This window comes from Drosophila biarmipes, chromosome 3R (genome assembly GCF_025231255.1).
Source record: "Drosophila biarmipes strain raj3 chromosome 3R, RU_DBia_V1.1, whole genome shotgun sequence".
NCBI lineage: Eukaryota > Metazoa > Arthropoda > Insecta > Diptera > Drosophilidae > Drosophila > Drosophila biarmipes.
The window spans coordinates 22,834,667-22,860,771 of record NC_066616.1 but is presented as its reverse complement, the minus strand read 5'-3'; the positions used below and the strand labels follow the sequence as shown (position 1 = coordinate 22,860,771).

General features: G+C 44.1%; 6 protein-coding genes across 15 annotated transcripts; 5 read left to right on the top strand and 1 right to left on the bottom strand.

Annotated features, from left to right (window-relative positions):
- The first annotated feature begins 1,635 nt into the window (after positions 1-1,635).
- On the top strand, positions 1,636-3,000 carry LOC108026046 (uncharacterized). The gene has a single exon (XM_017096741.3). The coding sequence runs from the start codon at positions 1,775-1,777 to the stop codon at positions 2,897-2,899; it is 1,125 nt and encodes a 374-aa protein (XP_016952230.1). The 5' UTR covers positions 1,636-1,774; the 3' UTR covers positions 2,900-3,000.
- Positions 3,001-10,148: 7,148 nt separating this feature from the next.
- On the top strand, positions 10,149-11,849 carry LOC108026358 (protein FAM114A2). The gene is made up of 2 exons (XM_017097264.3): positions 10,149-11,261; positions 11,316-11,849. Exons 1-2 carry the CDS (start codon positions 10,228-10,230, stop codon positions 11,701-11,703), a joined length of 1,422 nt encoding a protein of 473 aa, XP_016952753.1. The 5' UTR covers positions 10,149-10,227; the 3' UTR covers positions 11,704-11,849.
- A 103-nt stretch (positions 11,850-11,952) lies between these two features.
- On the top strand, positions 11,953-12,993 carry LOC108026359 (uroporphyrinogen-III synthase). The gene has a single exon (XM_017097265.3). The coding sequence runs from the start codon at positions 12,086-12,088 to the stop codon at positions 12,845-12,847; it is 762 nt and encodes a 253-aa protein (XP_016952754.1). The 5' UTR covers positions 11,953-12,085; the 3' UTR covers positions 12,848-12,993.
- LOC108026357 (myosin heavy chain) lies at positions 12,975-16,257 on the bottom strand. The gene is made up of 9 exons (XM_017097263.3): positions 16,151-16,257; positions 15,490-16,069; positions 15,208-15,430; positions 14,956-15,138; positions 14,483-14,875; positions 13,907-14,419; positions 13,768-13,842; positions 13,431-13,703; positions 12,975-13,369 (listed from the first exon to the last, which is right to left on the bottom strand). The coding sequence occupies exons 2-9, from the start codon at positions 16,059-16,061 to the stop codon at positions 13,268-13,270; spliced, it is 2,334 nt and encodes a 777-aa protein (XP_016952752.1). The 5' UTR covers positions 16,062-16,069; positions 16,151-16,257; the 3' UTR covers positions 12,975-13,267.
- Positions 16,258-16,658: 401 nt separating this feature from the next.
- On the top strand, positions 16,659-17,415 carry LOC108026225 (acylphosphatase-2). Its single transcript, XM_017097057.3, has 4 exons — positions 16,659-16,864; positions 16,935-16,951; positions 17,012-17,121; positions 17,191-17,415. The coding sequence occupies exons 1-4, from the start codon at positions 16,678-16,680 to the stop codon at positions 17,303-17,305; spliced, it is 429 nt and encodes a 142-aa protein (XP_016952546.1). The 5' UTR covers positions 16,659-16,677; the 3' UTR covers positions 17,306-17,415.
- A 156-nt stretch (positions 17,416-17,571) lies between these two features.
- LOC108026222 (ras guanine nucleotide exchange factor P) lies at positions 17,572-26,089 on the top strand. Of its 10 annotated transcripts, none has more exons than XM_017097050.3 (9): positions 17,578-17,823; positions 18,793-19,560; positions 19,627-20,839; positions 21,293-21,789; positions 22,139-22,459; positions 22,776-23,103; positions 23,295-23,411; positions 23,507-24,437; positions 24,498-26,089. In XM_017097050.3, exons 2-9 carry the CDS (start codon positions 18,873-18,875, stop codon positions 25,056-25,058), a joined length of 4,656 nt encoding a protein of 1,551 aa, XP_016952539.1. In that variant the 5' UTR covers positions 17,578-17,823; positions 18,793-18,872; the 3' UTR covers positions 25,059-26,089. The 10 variants fall into 10 exon arrangements, with proteins under 10 accessions (XP_016952541.1, XP_016952542.1, XP_016952539.1 ...); XM_017097049.3 differs by having other exon boundaries at positions 22,773-23,103; XM_017097048.3 differs by having other exon boundaries at positions 22,139-22,465.
- Positions 26,090-26,105: the final 16 nt, after the last annotated feature.

Genomic DNA, 26,105 nt, shown 5'->3' with positions numbered 1-26,105 from the left:
TGCCTTTGCTTTCTTTGCCTGCATTTTGCTTTTGTTCAATTTGCTCGCCATTTTGCCTGCAGGCCAAAAGGATCCAGCCAGCTAGGATCCAGATTCAGAGCCAGGAAAAGATACTGAAGCTGAGGCCCAGCAGCAAATGAGAGAACGCATAATTAATGCGATTAGCGAAATGCGAAAGTGTCAGAGCAATAACAACAATACGACAATGATAATAGCAAAATTTAGCTATTCTAAGGCAGAAAGTCAGGGAAACTTTAATACCCTTCCTTTTTTGTTAACTTAACTTAATAGAATTATAAAGATTGTCAGTAAAAAAATGGATAAAATAATACTACATTATAAAATATAAAAAATACAAATAACATTTCCAAATATTTGTTTATATTCATTTGAAAAATATTAAATAACAGAAAATGTAATATTATTTATTATATTATGGAAAATTTAATAAAAATGTGTCCTGTAAATTAAATAGTTAGGAAAGAGTAATATTTTTTAAATTCAAAAAGAATGTTTCCCAACTAAAAACTATAAAAAATAAATTATGTTTTTTTAAAATAATCATATTTTTTAATATTTAAATTAAATAAAATGAAATTGAATTGTATGATATTAATATATATTTTTTAAATTTATTTATAAAACCGAACTAATAATGTTATTCAGGACAAGATATCTTTAGGATCCCCCTGAGTAATTTGGGGTCCGGGCAGGTCAGGTCTTGACCCCGGCATCGCTTAACGGGCTGGCAAGGGCTCAGCAAACCAGCGGAAATGTGTCGCAGCCATTTTGCCTAATTGGCTTTGCTTTGCTACACCAACAAAAATTAGTCGGGAGATAAACCGGAAATGGCGCAGCATTGAGCTTAATGTATAGATACGTACTTCTACAGATTTCGCAAGCATCTTTTTTTCATTGTTTTGCCAACACTTTTGCTAATTAGTTGCATAAATATTTAAGCAAGGGCTGAGTTGAAAACTTTAAGGCCAATGCGGCTGGCATTTTTCACCGATGAATTTTTGTTCTCAAAAAACTTTTGGCTGGCTATAAATCAGCCGCTCCCCTGCACTGCTATCCGCTCTCAACAATTCCATTACAAAAATTAAAAGCAAATGCAAAGAGAAGTTTTCCAGCAAGCCAGAAAAAAGGTGAACAAAATGGCAAGAAAATAGTTATTAAATATTTCTTTGGCTCAATTGCTGAGCTAACTTTTTCCAGCACCTAGAAATAAATGAAAAGAAAAGTTCACAGACCCAAAAAAAGGCACCTAGAAGTTGATTCCGATAAAGTTTTGTATATATTTTCTTTACCCTTTTCTGCAAGTCCTGTGGAAATATTATTTTATTGGATTATCGCCGAGGCATTGAAATGCTCTTTTCACAGGCAGGTAGATAGATGAATGTAAATTATTTGCATTTAAATAAAAATCACAGCCAAAATCTAAGTTCAACACCCTCAACTAATGGCTAATGTATGCACAGACTGGCCAAACCTCAAGGTTATCTGCATGATTAACGAGTTGAGCTGATTTGGCAAAAGTGAGGTAAACTCTGCAGACACCAGAAGAAAACCTGGCCACCGGCCAATGAAATTAGAATAAACTCAAATAACCAGGAGGCTGGGTGAAAAATGCTTAGGCTGATATTCTCTGCCCACAATTGCACAAAACTCAAATTGAACGTACAAATAAATTGCTAACGAGAACTGCGTATAAATAAAATTTGTAAAGTTAATAATTCGATTCTTAAAATTCGTGTGAAAAACAAGAAAGAAAATGAGTTCGGATGAGATCAAGTTGGAGGCTGCCTATGAGAAGTTGATAGAGGAGGACATCAGAAGTCAGTTGGAGAAAAATGGAACCATGGCACTATTACGAAGTGAAATGCATGTGAAAGTTCTTCAAATGATGCGGGGTCAGCTGGAGGTGTCCAAAAAAAATCCCCTGAAGGGTAGATTATCCAACGGAGGGAATCTTTCCGAGGACCATAGCCTCATCAAGCTTATCAACCAACTGGTTATGGAGTTCTTTCATTGGTTCGGCTACAAACACACCCTGGAAACATTTCGCATGGAAACGGGTGAAATTGTGACCAATCGCAATGAAATGGAGCAAAGTCTACTTATCACACCCGAAGCGAAGGATCTTCCCCTCCTGGCTCAGCTAGTAATGCGAGATTGGAAATTCCATGGGGGTAATGTGGGTCCAAAGAAGGTTGTTCAGCTGCCAGATCCTGTGAGTTCCATGCCCCAACGATGCCGAAAGTTAAAGGAGGAGCTGCAAGCTCTGCGAAAACAAAAGCAAGCTAAGGGAAGAGTTCAACCAGAAGTCAAGCTTGTGCAATACAATCGAAAACTGATTAATAATGATCAGTATCAAAAACCCCTCACTCCGAAGAAGAATAGTCCAACTCGTTCGCTGAAGAAAGATAGCTCTGCGTCTGATATCCTGGAAACGGATTATAGTGAATATGAGTCCGATGATAGTGATGCCTATAAGGACATACCAGATAGACAGTTCTTCGTAGACGACTTGCCACCAGAGGGTAAATACGCTCCTGGCCATGGCGAAGAGGGTTCCGAGGGTCTATTTCAGGAATATGAAGGTAATATTAATACCGACGAAACACCAAGCTCATCCAAGAAACCAACAAGCTCAAGAAGACCGAAAACCCCACCCCATGAAGGATCAGAGTCTGGCGATAAAGCCTCAATCTTCAGCAAGAAAAACGGTCCAAAGAAAAACTTTTGGATCTCCCCGAGAAGACTTCAACATCAAAGCCACAATAATTTAAAATCTGATGATGATCAACTGGTTCCGGCTGTCACAAAACCCAAATGCCCAGATACCCACATAGGAAAAGTCGATTTGGACAGCGATGGCAGCTCTGATGATGATTGATCTTAGGATTTCGAACATAAATTTGCCATCTCTAATCTTGTAGTTGTTAGTTTTGCATAATAAACTATTCGATTTGGATGTAGGAGCTTTAAATATACTAACTTGCAATATTCTTCGATTTAAGGATCATTCACCCATTCGAATTGACTCCCTTTGCCCTTCATTAAATGCATGCTGTAATTTCCTGGGGGAAACTCGGACTTCTATTTAATATTCGAAACACAAACCAGAAGGTTAACAATTAGTAACTTGCCTTTGGGGCAACGAGAGGCTGGAGGTGGTGGGGAGTCACCGAAATGGCGGTCGTCCATTGTGTTACATCATTATAATTGAAATCAATATCCCCCAGACGATGGCTCGGCGGGATGGAAGTGCAGCGGACGCGGAGCGGATGCCGCCTGTCAATTCGATTGCATTAAAATGGCGTGCGAGTCTTAACACCATTAATTACAAACGGCAATGAGTCAATATTATGACAGTTGCAACTGTGACCCCGGCAAACAGCAAGGCGAGTAAGGAGCGTAAGGACCAGGGCCAACCAAAGCGAACCGAAAGCAACGCCAACGACATCTTCAATCAATTAATTAGGCCTATTGGGGCTGTCGGGGGTCTCTGACCCCTTTTAAGTATTCCGGTACATTTGATTGATTTTATGCAGATGGTGAAAGGATAAACGCAACCCTAGGGACAGCAGCCCCTCACACAAAGAGATAAATGGGTTGACCGAATGCTGAAAACTGGTGTTGTTCGCAGGTGGTTTGGGTACCTAAAGAAATAGGGGAGGTATTGTTGATATAGGTATATATATTATTTTATATTTTTAAATTACATAAGGTACTAGAAATTTAAATAGTTTAATTAATTTATGAAAAAAAAAATCCAACTTTGAAAGGAAAAATAACCATGATGTTACTGTATCTCTAAAAATAAATATCTAGAAAAAATCTTTTGGTTATTTGATTTTGTTTTATATTTTTAAGCCCTTCAATTAAAGTATGAAAAATATTCTAGGGATCAGGTAATGATTCTGAGATGTTAATTTATATAAAACAACACAAATAATGATATAATTTTTTAAGCTTTATCCATATTAATGAAATAAGATGTATTAATAAACAGTACATTTTATTTGCTCACTCTTTTAAAAATGCCAAACAACATATGGACTTATAAAAATATTGCTTGGACTAATAATAAAATTCAATAGCTTTTCTAGTTGTTTTTATTTCTGTGTAGAGTATTTATTCCCTTGAAATTAACTCCCTTTTCTCCCCATTGCATTAATTTCCCCCCTCTAGCCGCACTTCATCAAACCCACAGAGGGCACTGGGAAATATGGCCAGTATAAACGATAGCCAACTGGTGCCACGATAAACCAATGAACGTATTTCTGCAGCATCCATATCTGTCCGTATATAGGGGCTATACTATATACAAGTGCGCGCACATGCCACATATCAATAACCTGTGTGCGGAGCGTACGAAAAATGCAATTTTAATTAGCCAGACGTGCGACAAACGCACGTAGAACGCATAACCGCAAGATGGTGCTGCAATTAGGCGAAACCATCCGAATCCGAATGCGAATCCGGGTCCTTACTCCGGAGCCATTCCCCGGGCTTCCCAGTCACTCAGTCATCGGCTACGTGCTGCTCTGCCAAACAAAATTATGTGGCCCAATGTTCGCGGAATGGGAAAAGCAGGTCGGGTGGCCATGGCCAAATTACTTTATCGATTTGCCTGGTACTCGCACATTTGTACAATTCGGCTTGTTGCATACATTACCCGCCGAATGGGCACCCATGGCTGTGGATCCGAGGGCGTGGGCGAAGGGGCTGTGGGTCCGAGGGGGGCCTGCGGGATGACCACGCTAACGAGCCTCATTAGTGGCATGCGTGGCGTTGGCGGCATCATTCCGTTCTTCTCCCGTTGACATTTGCAAACCGCCCGGAACGTGATTTCTTATGGCATCCAAGGCAGTAATGATTGTCAAGCGGCGAAAGATTGAAGAACGAGTCGGAAGGGATGGATGAAGGGAATTTATGGATTGCTTCCACGTTTTTAAGTAACCAAAGCTTGAAATAATTGTTAAAAAAACGCATAAATAAGTAAACAATATAAAAAAATGCTTAGATTCCTAATCAATTTATATTAATTAACTTTTTCATTTCATTCGTTTTTTTTTTATCTTAAATGGAATTATTAAAATCAAGAAACTTAAAGTAAGTCTAAGTAAGATTTAAGTTAGTCAGTTAGTTGCTTCATTTTTTGTTTAACATTCTTTGTCATTAAAATAAAATGTTTTTTGATAAATATTTATTTTTCAATGTCTGTAAAATATTTAAATTAAATTATCCAATCTAATATGTTTTCTGTTAAATAGTTTTATTTATTTTTATTAATTTATTTAATAAGTGAACGAAAGTCATATGGGATTCAAAATCACTTGCACTTTGAATAGCATTGACTAAGACTGAAAATGCAATTTCGCTCCCCAACTAATCTCATTTAAAACCCAATCAAGTTAAATCTCTTTTGGCAAAAAATGGCCAGCCAACAGCTTTAGATTTAAGTAAATTTCCGAAATCATAAACTTCCGATGGCTGGCGAGCAGAACACAAAGCACTTCGCCTCAGTCCGATAAGGCTCACATGGCGTATGTGCAATATTTCTGGTCAGTTATCCGGCCTCAGTTCCAGCAGGACTGGCCAATGATTTGCGGTTTTATTCGAGGTCCAAGGACGCAGGACGAAGGGCTGCGTGAGCGAAGCTTATGAAAATTTGTTCGGTTGGCCCACATTGTTTACAGCAATTTTATTGTGGCCAAGTTTCGACTATCATCCTGTGGCTTCTTCCCTAGTCGACGCATAAACACATATAAATGTTTAATCCAAATGGCCACGCCCACACAAGCAGTCAAAAGGGGGCGGGGGCGGAGGGCAGTTGAACTTTTGGTGCGGCCAAACCTTGATGACTTGAGGAAAAGTGAAGGAAACCGAAAGAAATTGGGGACAGGGGCGATCATCGAAAACTTAATGACACTTGAAGTGGGCCAAGCACACAGGAGCTATACAATATATATATTACGTATACGTACAGTGTGCGACATGCGACATAACGACCTGGTTGCAGTGGAGCGGAAAACGCATTTTAGTGATTTTTAATGCGAAAGCAATTTGAAAAGTTTGCCTTGATCCAGAAAAGTTGTAGCCATAAAGTGGCATGTTGGTTTTGGGTGGTTAGGGTAGATTCTTGGTAGGAAGAGTATCATCAAGCACATCTAAAAACTGGTTAATCACTTAGAGATAAGTTAGCGAATTCTATTTATACATAAACTTTAACAAAATATAGTTTTTAGGATGGTTAACAGAGTTTCATACAAAATAGGTTTTCATGTATATACGATTAATTAACTTTGACCTTCAAATCTGAACTGAGATTTTCTTCGTATTTCCACAAGTTGGCACCGAGTCGACTGAAAGTAATAAGCTTACAGCTCCCCAGTAAATATTTGTGCCAACGACAGGTGCGATTTCCCACAAACCAATTTAAGCAGATCATACATCGCAGTATAGGCAATAGTATCTGATTTTCCGGGGATTATCTAAAGGGAGTGATGGCAATTGCTGCGATTAAGGAGCGGAGTCCTCTACTCCACACCATTATCAAACGCTTGTCTATTAGGTTTTCCATTACGGCAGATAGCGATCGGGCCACGCCTCCTCGGCAAACACTTGGCCCCCAAAAGAGACGGGCACATGTGGGGCAACTTCAAACGTAAATCGAATGAAAGGCCCAAAGTGAAAGCAGTTACCAATAGCTGAAGACGTCAAGCCTTCCACTCCCAGTTGCCCGAGTGTGAGTGAAGGTCCTGGCAAATGCAGTCGTAGGGTGAGTGTGTGCTGGGGGTGTCCTGGTGTGGCAGTGTGTGAGTGGGCTGCGCCATGACAACAATGGCATTTTGATACTTTTGTATGAGATTTAATGAAATTTGAATCCTTTTGTTGAGTGGAATGACAACAGCAAGGAAGCTGTTCGAGATGCCGACGGAGAAAATGGGAGAAGTGCCGGGAAGCAAGACGAAGGACGAGAAGAACAAGAAGCATTCGCCTCTGGGCAAGTGTCGTGCGGCTGCACTGAGAGAAAAGGGTTGGCTAAAAAGATTTCCAGAAAATATATACCATTTAAAATACATGATATTTAAAAGTTTAAGAAAGTGTAAGTCCTACAATGTAATGAAAATTGGAAATAAATTTAATTAGGGAAAGAATCTCCTAAATAGAAGTACATTAAATGATAAAAATATCTTAAATAAATAAATAAAAATAAAAAAATATTTTTTATTAATTTAGAATTTATTTATTTCTAATGAAAAATGTGAACTTATACCTAAACAAAAAATTCAAAAATAAATGCTTTAAAATTATAAAAATATAATCTATAAACTGATGAAATTTTTTCTTAACTTTCAATATAAATCTATTTCCCCCAGTGCACTTCAATATTCATGTAGTTAAAGTATCTGCCTGAGTGTGCTGCTATTTATAAGTATAGATAAATGTGTACGTTTTGGGTGTCTTACAACAATAGTAAAACAATCTTCTTAATGCACACTTTGGCCTAAAGGAATTTTTCCACTTGTAAAGCGATACTTGCAGGACAGAGATGTGTGTTCCGGGTCCGGATTCCATCACTTTCCCGCCCCCGCAGGCCACCTCATCAGCATCATATATTGACAGAGAAACATGTTAATAAACAGCTGGAAGTTTGGTTTATTGTCATCGGCAGAACTCTTCGCAAAGAAACATCAAGTCGATGGGAATAAAATTTGAACAGACACACAGAGACACTGAGACAATATGCTCGAGGGAGCTTGCCAAAAGGGTTCTCTTGTTTGTCCGGGGTTTCGGCGGAGGTATCAATAACATTGTTGTCCTGGATAGGGGCTGGAGATGTGGGTGCCACACGATATTAGTTCCCCGACAAGGAGGATGTGTGTGCGTCTCTGCGTAGGAGCCTCATCAATGTTGTCATCTCCTCGGGGTTCCCAAAACACTCTGGCCCACTTCTCCTTTGTTTGCCAATAGTTAAAACAAATTTTCAGGTTTAATTTCGTGTTGCCAATACATTGTATGAGCTTGGGCTTCCACCCTCTTTGGTATTTGATAGGGGGAAAATGTGTTTTAATAAAAGATTTATTGCCAAGGGCAAGATCAAAGGGCAAGGCTGGCAACTAAGAGGTTGGGGTAGCTACTAAAGAAATCTAATTAGGATATGTATAACAGTTTAAGGTAACAAAATATTTGTATAACGTTTTTTAGATCACAGAAAAATATTTATAACAAATATATTTTTTACTTATAATCTATAAAGCACCAAATATTTTTTCTTGTACAAGTAAATGTTCTAAAATGATCCAAAATATTCTAAAAAAATATTTATTCATAAATAATTCTCCTATAGCAATGGCCATATCTATTGTCCTGCCCGCAGTGTCACACTCCTTCTTAAGCTTTTCTCTTGACTCACGCACATGTAAACCTATCCTCTGCAAATTTGCATTTAATTTTTGGCCCAGACAAGACACAGAACATGCAATTACTAGCCTCAAGTAAGTGAGGTGGTTTGAGTGCCCCACTTTAGGGCAATTTGGCTGGGAAATGCACAGGCAAGCTAAGGTATTTTATTTCTTAACTGACATTTTGGCGGTTTTTGGTTTTGCGGATGTGAACCACCGCGTTTTTTTTTTTTTGATTTTAATTAAAAAATTACGCATATCACAGATATGGTATAGAGGTGGAGTTCCCCCACCTACTACCTCCTCGTTGCCTGCGGAAGATAAATTTCCCGGCTTGACGAAATATTCGTGTGGTTCCTTGGGAAAAGTGGGAAAGTGGAAAACTCTGCGGCAGCGGCTGCCTAAAATGGTGCAGCAAGTTTATGAAAATTCCTTGTTTGTGCCAAAGGTGTGTTGTGTGTGTGTGGGCACAAATTGTGTTGGTTTGTTAATTTTGCGCTGCTCCAACCTTGCTGTCAAATTTATATGCTGGTTAGCTCAGCTAGCAAAACTTTTCGGTTTTTGGCCTGATGAACGCACATTTCCATACGCACAAACGTGCCAGAGTGATTTTCTAATTTATGAGCCCAGTTAGAATTGGGACAATGCTGGCAAAAACCAGGAAAGTTCGCGAAAAACACGTTGAACTTGAATAGAAACTAAGTCACTTTGGGATTTTCCAGTAAAATATACTCAAGGGTATAAACAAGGCATGGGTAATTTCTCAATTTTACATAGTTAAAAATCATTGATAATTCCATCTTAAATCAAAAAATTTATTTCACACCTTAAAGAGTACTTTTTGAACATAGATTTTTGCAAATATAAAATGCTTATGCAGCGGAAATACAGCTAGTGGTCACTGTAATTTGCAATGTACTTCTCGCAAACATCTCCAATAAGAAACCCAACAAATTTCGAATTATCCACAAAAGCACAACACAATATCGAGCCAAACAATAATGTTTGCATTTTATTTGAAATTAGAACACAAATTCCCATCTCATCGCAATAAGAAACAAAGGAAGTGCCATGAAAAAGTGGGATTTACAGGGAAAGCAGGTGCCCCAAGTGAGGGAAAAGCCGGAACACTCTGCACACGCACACACAGGACACATTGGTTCGGTGTTTGGTATTTGGCAGCTTAAATATTTCACAAACTAATATCAATTCAATTTGTATGCAGTGTGTGCGTGGATGTATCTGGGTTTGGGTTCAGGTGAGGGAGTTTGGGCAGCACAAATTATTTATGGTCACCTTATGAGAGCAAAAGTCAAGCGAAGCCATGACAACAATTGACTTTACAACTACTACTACTACTACTACTACAGAGCTTAAGCTGAAAAATTAATTTTCTTACCTAATTTTATGCAAATATTATGAATACAATCATTTGATTGACATACGCTTAGGCGATAAGTACAAATAACAAAAATAATAACCCTTTAAAAGTGAACCAAATAATTCCCATAGCTTATTCTAACCACTTAGGACTATTTCTGATCCTGCGAATGACTTTAAATTATAACCATTGTTATATTTTCGGTTCATTTGGCTTTTCAACTTTTTAAAAAGTAAATTTTAAAGTTTTCCTACATTCTCATCAGTTATAAATTTAAAATTCAAATACCGATAGGCGCACTCAAGTTATCGATTAAGCAGCAAGTGGGCAGCCCACTGGCTAACAGCTGTTACTTCTGCAGTGAGTTGGCAGCCCAGGCGCTGGGAGTACGCAAAATCTAAAATTCTACGTGGAATAAATAAATAAATAATGGCCAAAAATCCGAAAAAGGATGACGACGCCGGCAACGACTGGGCGCAGAGTGATGAGGATGACAACTGGGACGACTGGGGCGATGCCGACGACGAGGATAAGTTCGTTCACGTGGAGAAAGATCCCAAGCAGGAGGAGGAGAAAGTCTCGACCAAAAACGACGCAAAAACAGCAGTCGCAGAAAATCAGGAAAAGCTGGAGAGTCCAGGAGCTCCTCCAAACACCACAGCTCCCACCGCCGCCTCCTCCTCATCCTGGGGCTTGTGGGGCGGAAAACTAAGCTCTGTCTTGTCCACTGCCACCGAGGGCTTGGGCACCATAAGTAGTCAAGTGAACCAGGGCCTGAATCAGATCATAGGAGTGCCCGACCCCGAGGAACTGGCTCGCATCAATGTGGCCGAAAAGGCGGAAAAGGCTGCCAAGGAACCGCCACTGGAAAAGGAAAAGTCTCCCGAAGAACCCGTCCAAGAAGATAATGAAGCCGCGCCCGCCTTCGGTCTTGGTTTCGTCACCAATCTGGGCTCCAAGGTCATCAACACTGGTCTGGACACACTCGAAGGCATTGGCAAGAAGACCATGACCATCCTCCAGGACAACGATCCCAAACTGATGAACAAGCGCAAGCTCCTTGGCCTGGAGACCAACTCCCCTAACCTGAGTGCCGTGTTGCTGGAGGCGAAAAAGGATGCCGACCAGATGGAGCAATCCCTGCAGCAGCTGCAGCTGGAAAGGCAGAAGGCGCAGCTGCGCTTCGAGGTGCTCTTCGAACACTACTGCGGTCTGGTGCACTTTGAAGCGCTGGAAATCCTGTCCAAGGAGTCACGCCTCAAACTGGACAACCTTCTGGATGCCGTGAGTGGCAATGCCCTGGCCGAGCTGCAGGAAACCATAAACGAGGTGAAGGAGCTGCTCGAACTGGAGGATCTGGATGTGGAGAGCGAGGGCGACTACGAGGCGGAGGAGCTGAGCGAGCGACTGGCGGGCACTATTAAGGATGCCGAGCTGGGGATTCAGTTCGATGATATAGCAAAGTGAGTACCTGAATTAGAAAAACTTAAATAGTTCAAAACCGTCTCCTGTTTTAGACACTGGACGCAGTCCCTGGAATGGCTGAGCTCGGAGGAGGCCGCCTCCGGCGATCTGGAGCAGGCCTATGCCAAGAGCATCCATGCCCTAAGCGAAGCCTGCGCCCTGGAGGTGTGCAAGCTGCACAAGATCGCCGAGCTTCTGCTGGTCAAGCCACATCACAGCACTGCCAACGAGGTGGACGGCGTCGTCAATCTCTGCCAGCAGTTCAACGGGCACCTACAGGGTCTCAGCCACCGATTCGCCGCCGTTCTCAGTGGCAAGCCGGAACCGGAGGAGGCAAAAGCCCGCGTCAGCACATTCTTTTCCGAAATGCTCTCCGCCGTGCAGTTCATCGAGAAGGCCTACAAACTATTCACGCCCATTCTGCAGATGGGAGCTGTCTAGACGGATTTAAATTTAATTGTTGTACTTGCTATTAATACGATTCCTTGGTTTATGTCCTCGACTCACTTGTTTTCCATATAAATGTATACAAATTATAAACGATTGCGATGCAAATGCTTGTGATAACATTCCAGAAGTAATGATAACTTATTTGTTTGTTTATAAACTCATTTTAGAAGGTATTTTTGGTTGTTAGTAAATAGTAGTGTGCTTTTCTATCGAATCGAATCTTTAAAAAGTGTTTCTTGAATGGCGCGGTGAAAGTTTTCAAGCATTGTCTTTTCAATTCCGTTACGAATCAAACGCTGTACAAATCGAGCGCTAAATACAAATATCAAATTTTTCCTATTTTAGTTTACTCCAAATAAATTTACCTTGAACCATGGGAGAGCGCAATAAACGACCGGTTATCCTTCTAAAGGTTCCATCCTCTGGTGATTTTTATGGCTCGGCTTTGCGCAGCCAAAATCTGGATCCCATATTCATAGCTCCGTCGCATTTTGTGTTCAAGAATCTGAAGCAATTGCAGGCCAAGCTCATGGAGCCCCACAAATATGCCGGAATTATCTTTGCGTCTCCACGATGTGTCCAGGCGGTCAGCGAGGCTCTGGACAAGGCGCCTCTGCCCAGCTGCTGGCGACCCTTGCACAACTACTCCCTGGGCAAGAACACCCATAGCTCGGCGTGGTTTACATTGCAAAATCTTCCGACTTTGGGCGATCACGCGGTGAATGCCAACAATCTGTGCGATCTGATCGTGGAGACCTTTGGACCCAAGAGGGATCTGCCGCTGCTGATGCCCTGTGGCAATGGCGTTGGTCAGACGCTGCGTCTCCGACTGGTGGCCCAGGGATTCCGCGTGGATGCCTGCGAGGTGTACGAGAGTCGCTCGCATCCCGAGTTTGTCAACCAGATGCGACATGCCCTCAAGTTCAAGCGCATGGAGACGATTGTCTTCTTTGGACCCTCCAGTGTCCGCAGTTCCTTGGAGTTCTTCGAGAATTACAAGGTGTCCCTCAAGGATCGCAAGTTGATAGCCGTGGGAAATGGTACCCGGAAGGCTATGGAGGAATCCGGTCTGCAGGCAGATGGCGTAGTGGATGCCTCTGACGTGGACCACTTGATAAAGATCATCAAAACATAGTTTAGAAAAGTAGTTATTTTTGCGTATTGTTTTTACCTGTTTGTACTTTTGGTATCCTTTCAAAATCTAATGAGTGTTTAGTGTCCTTAAAGCAAGGAAATCATGTATGCTAATCGATATAAATCTGTTTTTTTTCACTAAAGAAATTTATTGTTTTCGTTTTTTTGTTAATCCATTACCACAGGATATGATTTTAGATGATTTTTATGAGATCATTGATTCAACAAATTACAAATAAAGTTAAATGAAACTAAAGAATCCATGTTCTTAAAAAATAACTTGCAGCTACAAGTTTTCAAAGAAATAGATTTAAATTAAATTAAAAATTCTGAATTAATTTCTGAGCTCAGTATTCATCAGTGGAATTCTCTGGAAATTAAAAGTTAGATGATTTCAAAAACGTAGTAAACAAAATCCTAACTAGTTTGACCTCTTCACCATGTCAAACAAATCAGGTTCTTTCTGTGGTTTCACAACTGCAGCCAATTTGGCCCGTTTTCCACTGAAGTTTTCCTTTACAATCTGTAACAATAGAATATTGTTAGTATTATTATCTTGACTACGATTATTTATGATTACTTACGGGCTGATCGTCTTCACTCTCAAAGTCTGACGAAAACCCTATGGTAGTTAATCGATGTCGAAAAATAGTTCTCTTCTTCGAAGAAGAGCTTGACAAACCATCGGATTCTTCCTTTTGCCCCCTACTCGGAGTGCTTCCTTTTTGCACCTTATTCTGAGTGCCCTGAGTGTTGGACACTCCCTTGGGTTCTGGAAGTTTAGAGATTGTGGTCACTGGTTGGTCAATTAAACTGTTGATTCGGTTCATTTTGAACTGAAGTACGGCCATTTCATTCTGTTGGAAATATTCAATAGTTAAGTGATTGCTTTAATGAAAATAATAACCATAATATACTTACATTCTTCTTCTGTTCCAAATCAAGCATTTTGGCTTCTTTATTTTGAATTTCAAGCTCCAAGCCGGAAACCTTTTTCTGTAGATGAAAAATTGAACATTACATTTCAACATGAAATTATTTCTCACTTTTTGATACCCACCATTAAGATATCTTTCTGGGTCTTAAGCTCTTGACTTAATTTAATCTTAGAAGCGGAAAATTCATTGGTCATTTTCTCATTTTTAGCCTCAAGATCGGCAACAGTCTCCTTTAGCTTGTCTTGTTCAGACAGAAGTTTTTGCATCTCGTCTTGCTGAGCCTTTAACATTTCATCCTTTTGCTGGAGTGCAGCAGTGAGTCTCTCATTTTTCGCTGCAGCTCGCTGAGATTCGGTTTCGAATTCAGATTTCATGGCCTGCATTTGATTGGAAAGCTGTTCCTGCTGTGCCTTCAGATCATTCTCAAAGCTGTGAGTTTTGACTTCAAGTTCATTGGCCAAGCCAGATATAACCTCCTCCTGATTATTGCGGCGCAACTCCAATTCACTAATCTTTCCTTGCAGTTGGGAGACCTGCAACAGTTTTTCCTTTTGCAACGCCTCACTGCTGTTCCTTAGGTTTGTAAAATCAAGAGACGCCTTGGCCAATTGACCTTTAAGCTTACGAAGAGCCAGCTGACAAAAAAATTAGAAGATTAGAATAAGGAAGAATATACTTTTAACATTTTGGTGACACACCTCGTGCTTTGTAGCTTGTTCTTCCATATCTTGAGAGTGGTTTAACTTAGTGTCAGCCAGTTCCTTGGAGAAATGTTCGTTGATATCAACGAGCTCGACCATTCTGGCAGTCATTTTTTGGTGTTCACCATTAAGCGAGATGTGGACTCTTTCCCTTTCCTCCATACGAGTTTTCAAAGTGTTTATCTCGTTTCGAGATAGTTCAAGCTCCTTTTCGGCTTGATCGGTTAAACGTTGCTGCTCCTGGCAGCGCAATTTGTGGGCTTCCAACTCATTTTGCAGTTTCGACAAAGCCTTATTGGCTTCTATTGGAAACTGCTCAATACGATCCTCAAGTTCGGCGCAGGTAACCATTTTGGCGTTCAACTCGCTGCTCAGTTGTACAATGTTTGCCTGGGGAGAAAGTGCAATGAGTAAACAGTGTATATATAAAATGAATATAGGTTCTAATGTATTTGAAATGGCCTCCAAACCTCACAGACTTCCTTTTGTGCACTCAAATCATTAAACTGCTGCTTGAGGGCCTCATAGGCCTGAGTAAGTTCAGAAATGTGCGCCAGAGTCTCAGAGCTATACGCTTGGGCCTTTTCCATTTCCAATTTATAGTTGCTCATGGCACCAGCCAGTTCGCGATTGGTTTCTTGCATATTCTTTAGCTGCAATATTAGTATTATAAATATTTTAAACGATTTAGATCGTATTTAAGAAGATGAGAGTTACTTTACCTCGCGATCCTGTTCTCCAATTCGCGTTTGGGCGGCCTTAAGCTCGGAGTTTTTCTGCTCCACGCACGCTCTTATGATCCCGAGCTCATTATCGTAGTTTTTCTCGCACTCGGTAAACTTTTGATTGATATTCTGATATCTGTTGATGTATTCTGTGTTCTTTTCCTGCTGGTCGGCAAGATCCTTCTTCAAATGGGTCAGTTCCAGCTGGGTGTTGGCCAACCTGTCGGAATATTTTCACTACAGCGGGAGCTTTAACAAATTAGTGGGTCTTAATCTTACTTTTTGTTAAGGCTAACATTTTCCGTATTTTTCTTCAAAGCGTCCATGGTGATTTTGCGCATTTTCTTGCTAATAATCGAGTCGCGCCTTTTTATATTTGAGAGTGAATCGTTGTGCTGCCTCATAAAGCAATCTAGTATTGCCCCGGTGCCGGGAGACAGATTCTTGATGTCTTTCCACAAGATTTCAGGTGCTTTGGGCAACTTCTTGATCTTCTTTTTTGGGGACTTCTGGGGGATGGTTGGTTTTTCCAAAGGTTTTACCTCGGGGTTTGGACGTTTTGGAGCTCCCTTTCCTGGTGTCTCAGGGCGGGAAGCCTTTTGCAGCTCCCTTTTCTTTAAAGCGTTTTCAAGTGGAGCTGGCTTCTCTGGCAACTGCTGTCTTTTAGCATCTCCATACTTTTCCTTTTCAAGTGGAGCGGCCTTTTTTGGTAATGGAGCCTTTTTAGGATCTGCGTACTTCTCTTTGGGGATGGGAGCACTCACAGGGTCGGCGACTGTACTTTTTCTTGCCGATTTGGCACGAACCACACTGGCGATTTGCGAGCCAGCCCTTTTCTTTGCCCCCGCCATTTTGGGTTCTAATTCGACATTAAAATTAAGTTGCAGATAATTAGGTACTACTGGCACATCTCAACTAAATTTAATAGGGCTTCACTTACTTTATTTTAGTGGCTTTTACTAATCTTTTGCAACGATCACTTTTTGGCGTCCTGCGAGAAAAGCAACGGTAAGCTTCAACTAGAGGTGGGACTAACACTTGGAGAGTGGTGTGTGTACCCGCTAACTGTGATTGGTGAATCACTGAATAAATATTTAACGGTCGATAAATATTTGGAATTAAATAAGTAATTGAGAGAATTGAATTAATAAAAAGTGAATCAATATTAGATGAACATTTTATAAAAGTCTATGAACACATAACAAAAACAATCAATGAAAAGGTAATTAAAAATGTTAAAAAATCAAATAATATAACTATAATTTGGCGAAACTTTTTTTTATTTATTATAAAGTAATTTAACTAAAACGTAAGTAATTGATAATAACTAACTAATAATAACCTTCTCCAAAATGAGCTAAGGGTGGGTGACCTCGCTAAAAAATCACGGTCATCACTGCTACTGTCACGGTATATTCCGTATTTCTCCATGAGCAGCCCTGGTTTTTTGTTGGCGCCCTGGTCACTATGGCACTATTTTATAATAATTCTATTTTGGTTGTCAGATCATTGTTTTTACTGGCATTATTTAAATATTCAGTTGCTGATAGTTCGGAGGGGCTTACAAAATCCGATCCCAACGACATAATGGCAGGATCAGGAGTTGCCAAGCAGCTGTTCGCGTGCAATTTCGAAGTGTTCGGCAAAGTGCAAGGTATTTTGATGTTAGCACCTGCTATCCTTTCGATCTGATTGATCTAACAGCTACTAATTAACGATTTCAGGTGTCTTCTTCCGCAAGGTAAGTGTCTGCTGGATTAAATAGTCTTTTGAGAATCGTAAGATCCTCCTTTTGGAGCAGTACACGGAGCAGACGGCCAAAACGCTGGGTGTCAAGGGCTGGTGCATGAACACCCGAGATGGAACTGTCAAGGGACAACTGGAGGCTCCCCTGGCGGAGCTGAACGAAATGTAAAGTCCTTCTTTTAAGGTCTATGAACAACTAAGGGAAATCATTTCTCCATCCTTCTCCATTTACAGGAAACACTGGCTCCAGACCAAGGGAAGTCCCAGTTCGAAGATCTCAAAGGCCGAGTTCACGCCAGCGCAGGAAATCGCAGCCTATACCTTCACCACCTTTGATATAAGACGTTAAAAACGGATTACCAGGAGCGGCAACAGAGGCTGGAAGATTGATTTCAAAAACCCCTAAATATTCCCACACCACACCAAAAATATATGTATTCCCCAAACAAAAACAACAAACCCAAGCAGGGTTGCATTTTCTGGTAGCAGACCCGCCGCCCGGCGTTGCCACATCGTCGAAAAGTACTCAGTCCCAGCCGGCCGTCCCGCTCGCACACACGGCCCTGCGCCGAGCCACCGCCATAGGCGGCGCACGGGCGAGAGCGAGACGACCGGCTGGGCGGCAGCGCACTTTGGTCTGGCACAGAAACGAGTACAGCTTCGATACACGTCGTTTTGCCAAAAGCGTAGCAGGGCAGCCCAAAGCAAAGGCAAAAGCAATGAGAAAAATAAATGAGGGAAAAAATCCGTGAAGCGAGAACCGTAATTCCGTACCGTAAAATTCCCGATAGCGCGAGTCACGCCATTGTGTAAGCGCAGTTTACCTGCCAATTGTGCGAGGGGCATTCTTTGCGGAGCGGCCGAATTGTGCGTATAACGAACAAGAAATATACTACTTAATTTTTAAGCAATTTACAAAATTCTTGCGTGCTGACTGCCTGTCGTGCATGTGTGCGTGCGTGTGTGTGTGTTAGTGAGTACCAGTGAGTACTTTCGCGCTGAAAACGTTTTTTCCGCCACCCAAATCGGCTGGAATCGGGCAAATACAGTTCTCCATGAGCACATTTAACCGATTTGAATGTAATCGGAAGTAATGCAGACATGTGGGAATACAATAAATGCGATTGTGTAAATAACTGAAAATATTGGAGCACACAGTTGCACGTGTGCGTGTGTGTGTTTATGTGGCCCCATGTGTGCGTGTGTGTGTGTGTGCTTGTAAAGGCGCGAGTTTTCCGTTTTGCTTCGGCTAATTGTGGTGGAAAAACTCAATAAACGGAATTACATAAAGAGTGGGCCTTTTTTCGCCAGCCGCCGAGGCAAAATCTTGGAAAACTGTGATTTTCGAGATGAGCCGCAATGATTTCGTCAGTATGTAAAGTAGTCTGTCCGTCTGTCTGCTTGTCCATCTCGGCGTGTGCGTGTGTTTGTGCGGGTTCTATACAGTTTTTTTTATTGCGCATCATGGTGTGCAATAGCGCGCGTTCTGACCTCTCTCTCGCTCCCATTGACTCGGCTCGGCTCTCTGGCTGGCCAGAGCGTCGCTATGTGTGTGTGTGTGTGTGTGTTGAGTGCGTGTGCATGTATGTATGTAGCATATGTACATAACACGCCGGAAAAGACAAAACGATTCCGATTTTTTGAATTCTTGGGGAGGCGGGCAGTTTAAGCGAGATAAAACCAAAGAAAAAACTACTCAAATATAGCAACCGATAGCCGAGCAGTCGGCGCAATTTCGTAAATCAAACAGTGTGCCTGTCGTTTGCCTTCGAAACGCTGAATTGCCCGACGATTTGCCGAAATAATAGCCCGTTTCTATTTCCAAATCCTCGACAGGACTAGCATCGAGTAGAAGCCACCAGGAGTCGAGCGGACCAAATGCCGCAACAGCCGGCCGACGCATCAGCATCAGAACGATGGCCCCAGCGCTCACAGCCGAGCCACTAAGTCCCAAGGAGAAGCTAACCAGCACAGCCTCGCCCTCGGCCCGCAGCTCTCTGGAGAGCGGAGGCATTGGAGGAGGAGGTGCCGCCGGCGGTGCAGTGGCCAAGAAGCCAGCGACGCCCACTCCGGCCACGGCCACCACGAGGGTCACCCGCTCCTCGGCGGCAGCTGCCTCAGTGGCCTCTTCCCCGCAGCAACAGACGCCGCAGCAGCAGCAGCAACAGAGATCCTCGCCTGCTGTCAACAACAAGAGGAAGTGGCGTTCCAATGAACCAATGGGCCTGAGTGCCGCCCCCACTCCACACAGCAGCAGTGCGCCCAATACCACGGCGGAGGCAGCGGTGGCCTCCACTTCCACTGTAGAAAACAACAACAACAACAGCAGCACATCCACCAGCAACAGCTCCACTCCCAAGGACAACTCAACGGCCCAGCTGCTGGCGGATCTGACCATCAACTTTGAGGAGACCATATCCGCCGATATTTGCCTGAGGAAAACCCTGCCCGATGTGACTCTGGGCAAGGAGCCGGCCACGCCTGCCGTTGTCCTGCCAGTGGCCACCAATTCTGCCAGTTCCGGCAGCAGTTTGCCAGGTGATACACCGCCGGTAGCCTCAGCAGAGGAGGAGCTGCCAAAGATAGAAACAGATAATATAGAAGGTAGGTCAATGGAGTTACTCCAAATGAAATGTCTCTATTCAATGTCTACTTGCCTTACTGTTTCAGAGCGTCTCAGCCAGCTGGATGGCAATGCCAGTGCGATGCCCGAGGAGCCTGTGGCTCCGCCTCCTGCTCCGCTGCCCGTGCAGGAGCCGCCGGGCACGCCCAGCAGGCCTCAGCAGCCGCCAGCCCAACAGATGACGCCGCAAAGCACCTCCACTTCCATTAATTTTCTCAAGGACGGAGCTGCCGGCGCTGTGTTGGAGGATCAGGACATCGAGGAGGTGCTCAAGGCGCTGAAGACATTCGACGGCGGCCATGTCAATCCCGATACCATCTGCGAGTTCTTCGACGAGGTGTGGGAAGAGGCAGCTCCGGCTGCGCCCTTGCCGGCAGCGGCTCCTGGAAACGTGGTCGAGCTGCCGGACGCGAAGCCCAGCTGCAGTGACATCCTGGCCAGCGGCAGCAGCAGCAGCATTTCCCAGGCCAATGTGATCGTAAAGCAGGAGCAGCAGCAGCGACCCTGGCAGGATGTCCACGCCGAGTTGGAACAGCAGCAGCATGTGATTTCGCGCCGGATTGAGTTTTTGCTGCGCAGGATGCGCAAGCTCCAGGCGCGCGCCATGTGCCGCCACACCAGCGAGGAGGTGGCCGGCATAATGGAGTGGTCCGCCCGCACCTCCCACAAGGCTCCAGTTCCGGCGAGAAGTGCCACGCTGTCCGAGCAGCAGGCCACCGTCCTGTCGATTGTCTCCGGACGTCCGGGCCCCACCTTCTGGGAGGAGCAGAACAAGCATCCGCTGCCCGCGAGTCAGATGAGCAGTGTGATTCGGCACATTTCGACGGCGGCTCGGCATCAGCAAATCTGCCATTCGGCCAACGGAAGCTCCGCTACCCTGGCACCATCCTCCAGCTGGTACAACAACACGAACAGCTCAACGCTGCCGGCCAAGCGTCCGCGAAAGAATCAATTGGAACCTGCCATGTCAACGGGAGCCGCAACATCAACAACAACGTCAACGTTGGCCTCATCTGGACTGGCGCCGGGCACGACGGGATCCGACGCAAAGGATTCGAATACGCCGCGGGCGGACGACATCGTGCCCAACTACGACACCTATGTGACCAGTGAACTCACCCACGTGGCCGGTCTGCTGCACACGGAACTTCGAGAGGTGCAGAACGCTATCGATTCGGACGCCACGGAGTCGAGTTCCGGGGGCGAATCTGCCGACGAGATGGTCACCTACAACAACACCCAGCAACTGTCGCTATCCATGTAAGCGCCGAGTTCCAATCTAACTTTACTATATTCCATATGATATTGTAGATGCTCTAGGGAATTGAACTATACAACTGTTTATATTTGTTTGTAATACTATTCTTTTGAGCTTGGAAGCCCTCCTTTTCTGTCACTTTTTGAAAAATTAGTGGTTCCGAACTGGGGCTTTTTATGTTTAGCAGTTCTTTCCACAGAAAGATTTATAAGTATTTATTTTTGACAGCCTTTTTAAATATGCTTTTTGGTAGCCCTGAGTAGATGACAACATTTTATGGGGTTTAAAATAGTTATTTTACTTTTTTAATGTTTTTTGGGTACCAAATAATAATTCATAAATATTTGCACAATGTTTTTAAATAATGATATAATTATGGATACCGAAATTCTACTACGTATATTAATGTTTTTATATCCTTGCTTATAATCCATATTCATTTTGATATCTTCCAGCACTCGGCGCGCTGTTTGGCGGTACTCGAAAGATCGGGCAGCCATAGCCCTGCGCTGGTCGTGGCTCTGCTCCCAGCTGACCGACCTGGAGATGAAGATCCGGCAGCACAGCGACCTCTTCTCGGAGCTGACCCAGTCCAAGGGCGAGGTGCAGCTGGAGGCCACGGCCAGGACATCGCCTCCGCTGCCACCGCCTGCAAATGGCATCAGGGAGGAGCCCTCCGGCGACTATCTGTGCAGTCGGGCCCGGCCATTGGTGCTGTCCCAGTTCCACAAGCGCAAGCTCTTCCAGACCACGAACATGCACACGATTTCCAAGAAGGCCGCGCGGCCCAGCAACATCAAGTGTGGCTGCCAGTGGCCGCAGGTGCCATGCACCCTGTGCACAGGTCGCGCGGATCCCACAGCGCCCCGGGATCTGGTCGAGACGATGATGCCGGCCAACCGGGTGGCGCTGCTCGATGCTGGCTACCATCCAGTGCTCAGTTTCGCCAGTGGTGAGTGGGAGTTTCCACTGGTTTTCACCTTGCAGATTTCTTGTTATTTGTGATCGATATTTTTGCAATTTGCGCTATAATTACTTATATAAGTCACTTTTAAGAATTTGATCTCACTTTATAGTTCAAAATATATTCATTTCCGAAACATAACCTATTGGACAACTAAAGAAAATATAATTTTTTTTAATATTTTAGTGGCAATTAAAATATTCAACTAATTCTCTGATTAAGAAAGCTAGAGAAAGGTCACTGTAACAAAAGGAATTCTTGGCAAAGTGAAAACTGGAGTAGGAATTAATTAATTTGAATAATGGCTAATCAATCCTATTTTCTTTCCTTCTCCCAGATGTCAGCCAGTCAGTGCACCTGGAGGCCATTGCCCGCCAGCCGGACTGGCAGTACCGAGTCATGCGCTGCCAGGCCAAGGCCATTGTCAAGGCCATGTGGAAGGCGGAGCGCGAGACGCTGGCCTCCGGCGGCATTGGCGGACCGGCGGGCAGCCGGCGATCGGGCGATGCGGTCAAGCGGCGTTATATACGACGCAAGGAGCGCAACAACAACTCAAATAAGGAGGCTGGCAGCGGAACTAAAGCTGCTGCTGCAGGAGGAGGAGCATGCGGAAGCGGAACCGGAAGCAGTGGCGTCGGGGGAGGGGAGAGCGGAAACGGTACTGGTACTGCTACTACTTCTTCTTCTACTACGCCTACTACAACGCCACTTGTGGCCAACAGTAAATTATTGTAAACATGACGAAATTCGATAATTGTTATTAACATAAAACAACAACAATCTTTTGCATCTCTTCTTCTTCTTTTTCTTTGCATCGATCAACCAAAACACGAAATTCCACAATACCACCACCACCACCTCCAACAACAACTACGACAAACTCCACCACCAATTGTTTTATTTGCCATTCCGTTCTTGTCTCCGTTTCGTCCCTGTTCCGCATTCAAATCACGGATTTATTGCAACACCAGCAGCAGCGGCCAAGGGCAAGAGGCAAGCACCACAACAGCAGCAACAACACCCAACTGGAGCGAGCAATTCCAGCTCGCAGTGGCCAGACTCTCGCCAACGCCAACGACAACGCCACCACAGTCCCTCCTCAACCTCGATCTCGGCAGCCAGCGGCGCTAAGAAGTCACGCAAGTCCACAAACAGCAGCAGCAGCAATTCCACACAGCAGCAGCAGCATCAACACGGCAGCAACATCAACAACCATCATCTCAATGGCTACGGGGATCAGTGGGGGGACCAGAGCAGGAGTCGTCGCAACTCCTCGCCCACCCACAGCCATCGAAATGAGAGGTAAATAGCGAAAATGGTGGAAAGATCTCAAGAATGCACGAATCAGTTTTGATTATATGGATGTTACTGGTCTGAAATCCTCCTGACATTGATTTGTTCAACGGAAATCATTCTTCTTACAAGGGTTCCGAAATAAGGATCTCATTATTATTATTATATTATTAAATTTTATTCTTTATTTTCCCTTACAGAACCTCGGAGCGTCGCGTTCGTCCCATCTATGACATCAACAACATCGTTATACCCTACAGTATGCTAGCCCAGTCGAAAATGGAGATTCTTCCCTACAAGGAGATACCCATACCCAAGTAAGTATTCCATGTTAATGATATGTAATTGGAATCCAAGATTCAGTATTACACATCTCTAGTATATTCTAAACACCCCCTATCTTTACTCCCAGGTGGCGCATTGTAGACAGTGATAATGATAAGAGAAAGCATTCGTCGGATGAGTCAGCGGACGGCAAACTGAGCAATGGCAGTGTAGCCGCATCAACGTCAGAGGAGCCACCCAAACCCCAGCCGCCATCGGAAAAACATGAGCAATCACAACAACAGTCGGTCGTGCAGCCACCACCAAAGGTCTATGGTTTGAAGGAGAAGCAAGCAGTCAAGCACAATAACAACAACAATACAAACAACAATAATAATAAGAATGGGCTGGTAAATGGCAATGCCAAAAAGGAGGAGGCCAAGGCTGCAGAGGATCACGAAATGCAGAAAAAGGCAGAGGAGCTGAAGGAGAAGGTGGTCAAGCCCAAGCTCAATGGTAATTTGGCAAAAAATCCAAATGATAAAACTGCCGAGAAGCAGGAGGAGATTGCTCAGCCAGCCACAGAGCAACCACTGCCCAAGCGACCCAAGCTGGAAACGGCATCCGGAGAGGTCACCAAGTCCAAGGCCAATGGGCAGTTGGCGGAGCTGCATCCGGAGACGCACGAGATTGAGGAGGAGGAGCATGGCAAGGAAGACCTTTCGGATGATGCGTTCATCTTACGGCACCAGCGCGCTCTCATCGAGGAGCGCCGCCGCTTCGAGACCTTCCTCAAGTTTCCCTGGAGCACTCGATCACGGGCGAATCGACGCGTCGACAGTCGCGCCGAATCGAGTGGCGCCAATACACCGGATCCCGCCTCGCCAGCTCCGCACTTGGGCGGAATTGGGCACGACAACGAAAGCATTCCCTCGCCGCTGGCCCATCCACTGGACGGGTTCAACGACAGCGGCGAGCTGCTGGCGGGCGGACAGGCGCGCCAGGCCCGTCGTCGGACTACGTCCAGCAAGCTCAAGGATCAGGTGGAACGGCGCAGCACTACGCCCGATCTGCGGGAGGTAAGTTTGGGATTGGTTTTTATAGTCTAATGTCCAACTAAAACTTTCTCTTTTAAATAGCCCTATGCGCTGATGCCATCGCCCTTTGAGCCCCTGCACTTTCCGCTCTCCGAGGAGGTCTACCAGCGATTGCTGGCCGAGACGTATGCGACGCCCAGGTCGCTGTCGGGTCCAAAGCGGGCCAAGAGCAAGTCAATATCCTCGAACTGCGAAGCTCCCACCTCCGCCGGAGGCAGCAGTAGTCGCCGCAGCAGCAAGACCAAGGTTAAGCTGAATGGCCAGTTGAATGGCCGGCTCAATGGTCATCCTGCAACGGCAAATATAACCGGAGCAAAAGGAGCAGTTGGGAAAGAAACGGAAGTTTCCGAGCCGGAAGAGGAGGACATGCTGCTGGAGGAGGAGGACGACGACTATCCCAAGCACCATCTGGCGCCGCTGGACGATGAGGAGCCGTCGACGCCGGATGTCGAGCAGGATCTGTACGATGCGGCGATCGATGCCTATCTGGGCGATCCGGAGGCGCTGGAGGAGGACATGGCCGACGATCCCTTCGAGGACGACGACCCCAACGACCCGGAGTGGAAGACCCGGGCCGAGGGCGTGCGCAGCAGACGCATCTAAGACCAAAACCCAAAGCAAACAACTTTCGTTTTCGTGATTTAAGTCTTTTTAAACGATTTGTGAATTTTAAGCCCAACACAACACACACACAACACAGATCAGCCGCAACAATTTTAATTTGTTTTAAACGGATTGGTTTGCACTCACAACAGCATTGCGTATTTTAAGCAATCGTCTAAGTTATTTAGTTCTACGAACCCACAAAAAACACAGATAAGCAAACACACAACAAACAAACGAAGCGAAGCAGAAGCGAAACCCTTGAAATAATCAATGTAAATAAAAGCTAATTACGTAGAGCTAAGCAAGTTACTGATAATGTAGACTAATCGACGGTCGTCACGAGATCATCGAACACATTCACCACACCCTCGCAGCATGGTGAGTGGGTTCGGTTCGAAAGATGGTCAGCGGTTAGGCAGAAACAACAAACCAACCCCACTTGGGCTTCAAGCCAAAGTGAGCTAATGATACAAAACTAAGCTAATCTTAATAAAACACACTTAAAATACTATATGCATAAATAAATCATGTAAATGCCAAGAGAGCAGTTAGCTGAAGATTTGAAATGTATTCGCACCTGCACACAAAACGATATACCAACTAAACCAAGCGATTATCTGTAAATTGATCAAGCTTACCCCCTAGCCCTTAGCCTAACTATTAATCAGCTGGCTCCTGGGCCGTATTTCTTGTAATTTTAAAAGTTTATCAAGTGTACATGTATAGAGAGGAATGCGAGCGCGGTATTTTAGTTGCTTAGGCGTTTTCATTTCTACCTTAAACGTTAGTGGCTAAATGTAGCAATTAAAAATATAAAAAAAAAACAAAACAAAATCAAGAGCAAACCTAGTGCGGCTATGCCCGTAAAACTGTTTAATCTAATTTCGTTTTCTACTATATACTGTGTATGTTTCACCGCAAAGCTAGAATCCAGATTCAATCGTTAAAACTTGAAAAGAAATACAGCAGAATTGTGAAGATTAACTAAGGACCGCAAAAAATACAGAATTATATATTCTTAAAAATGACACATGGAGCTCCGAA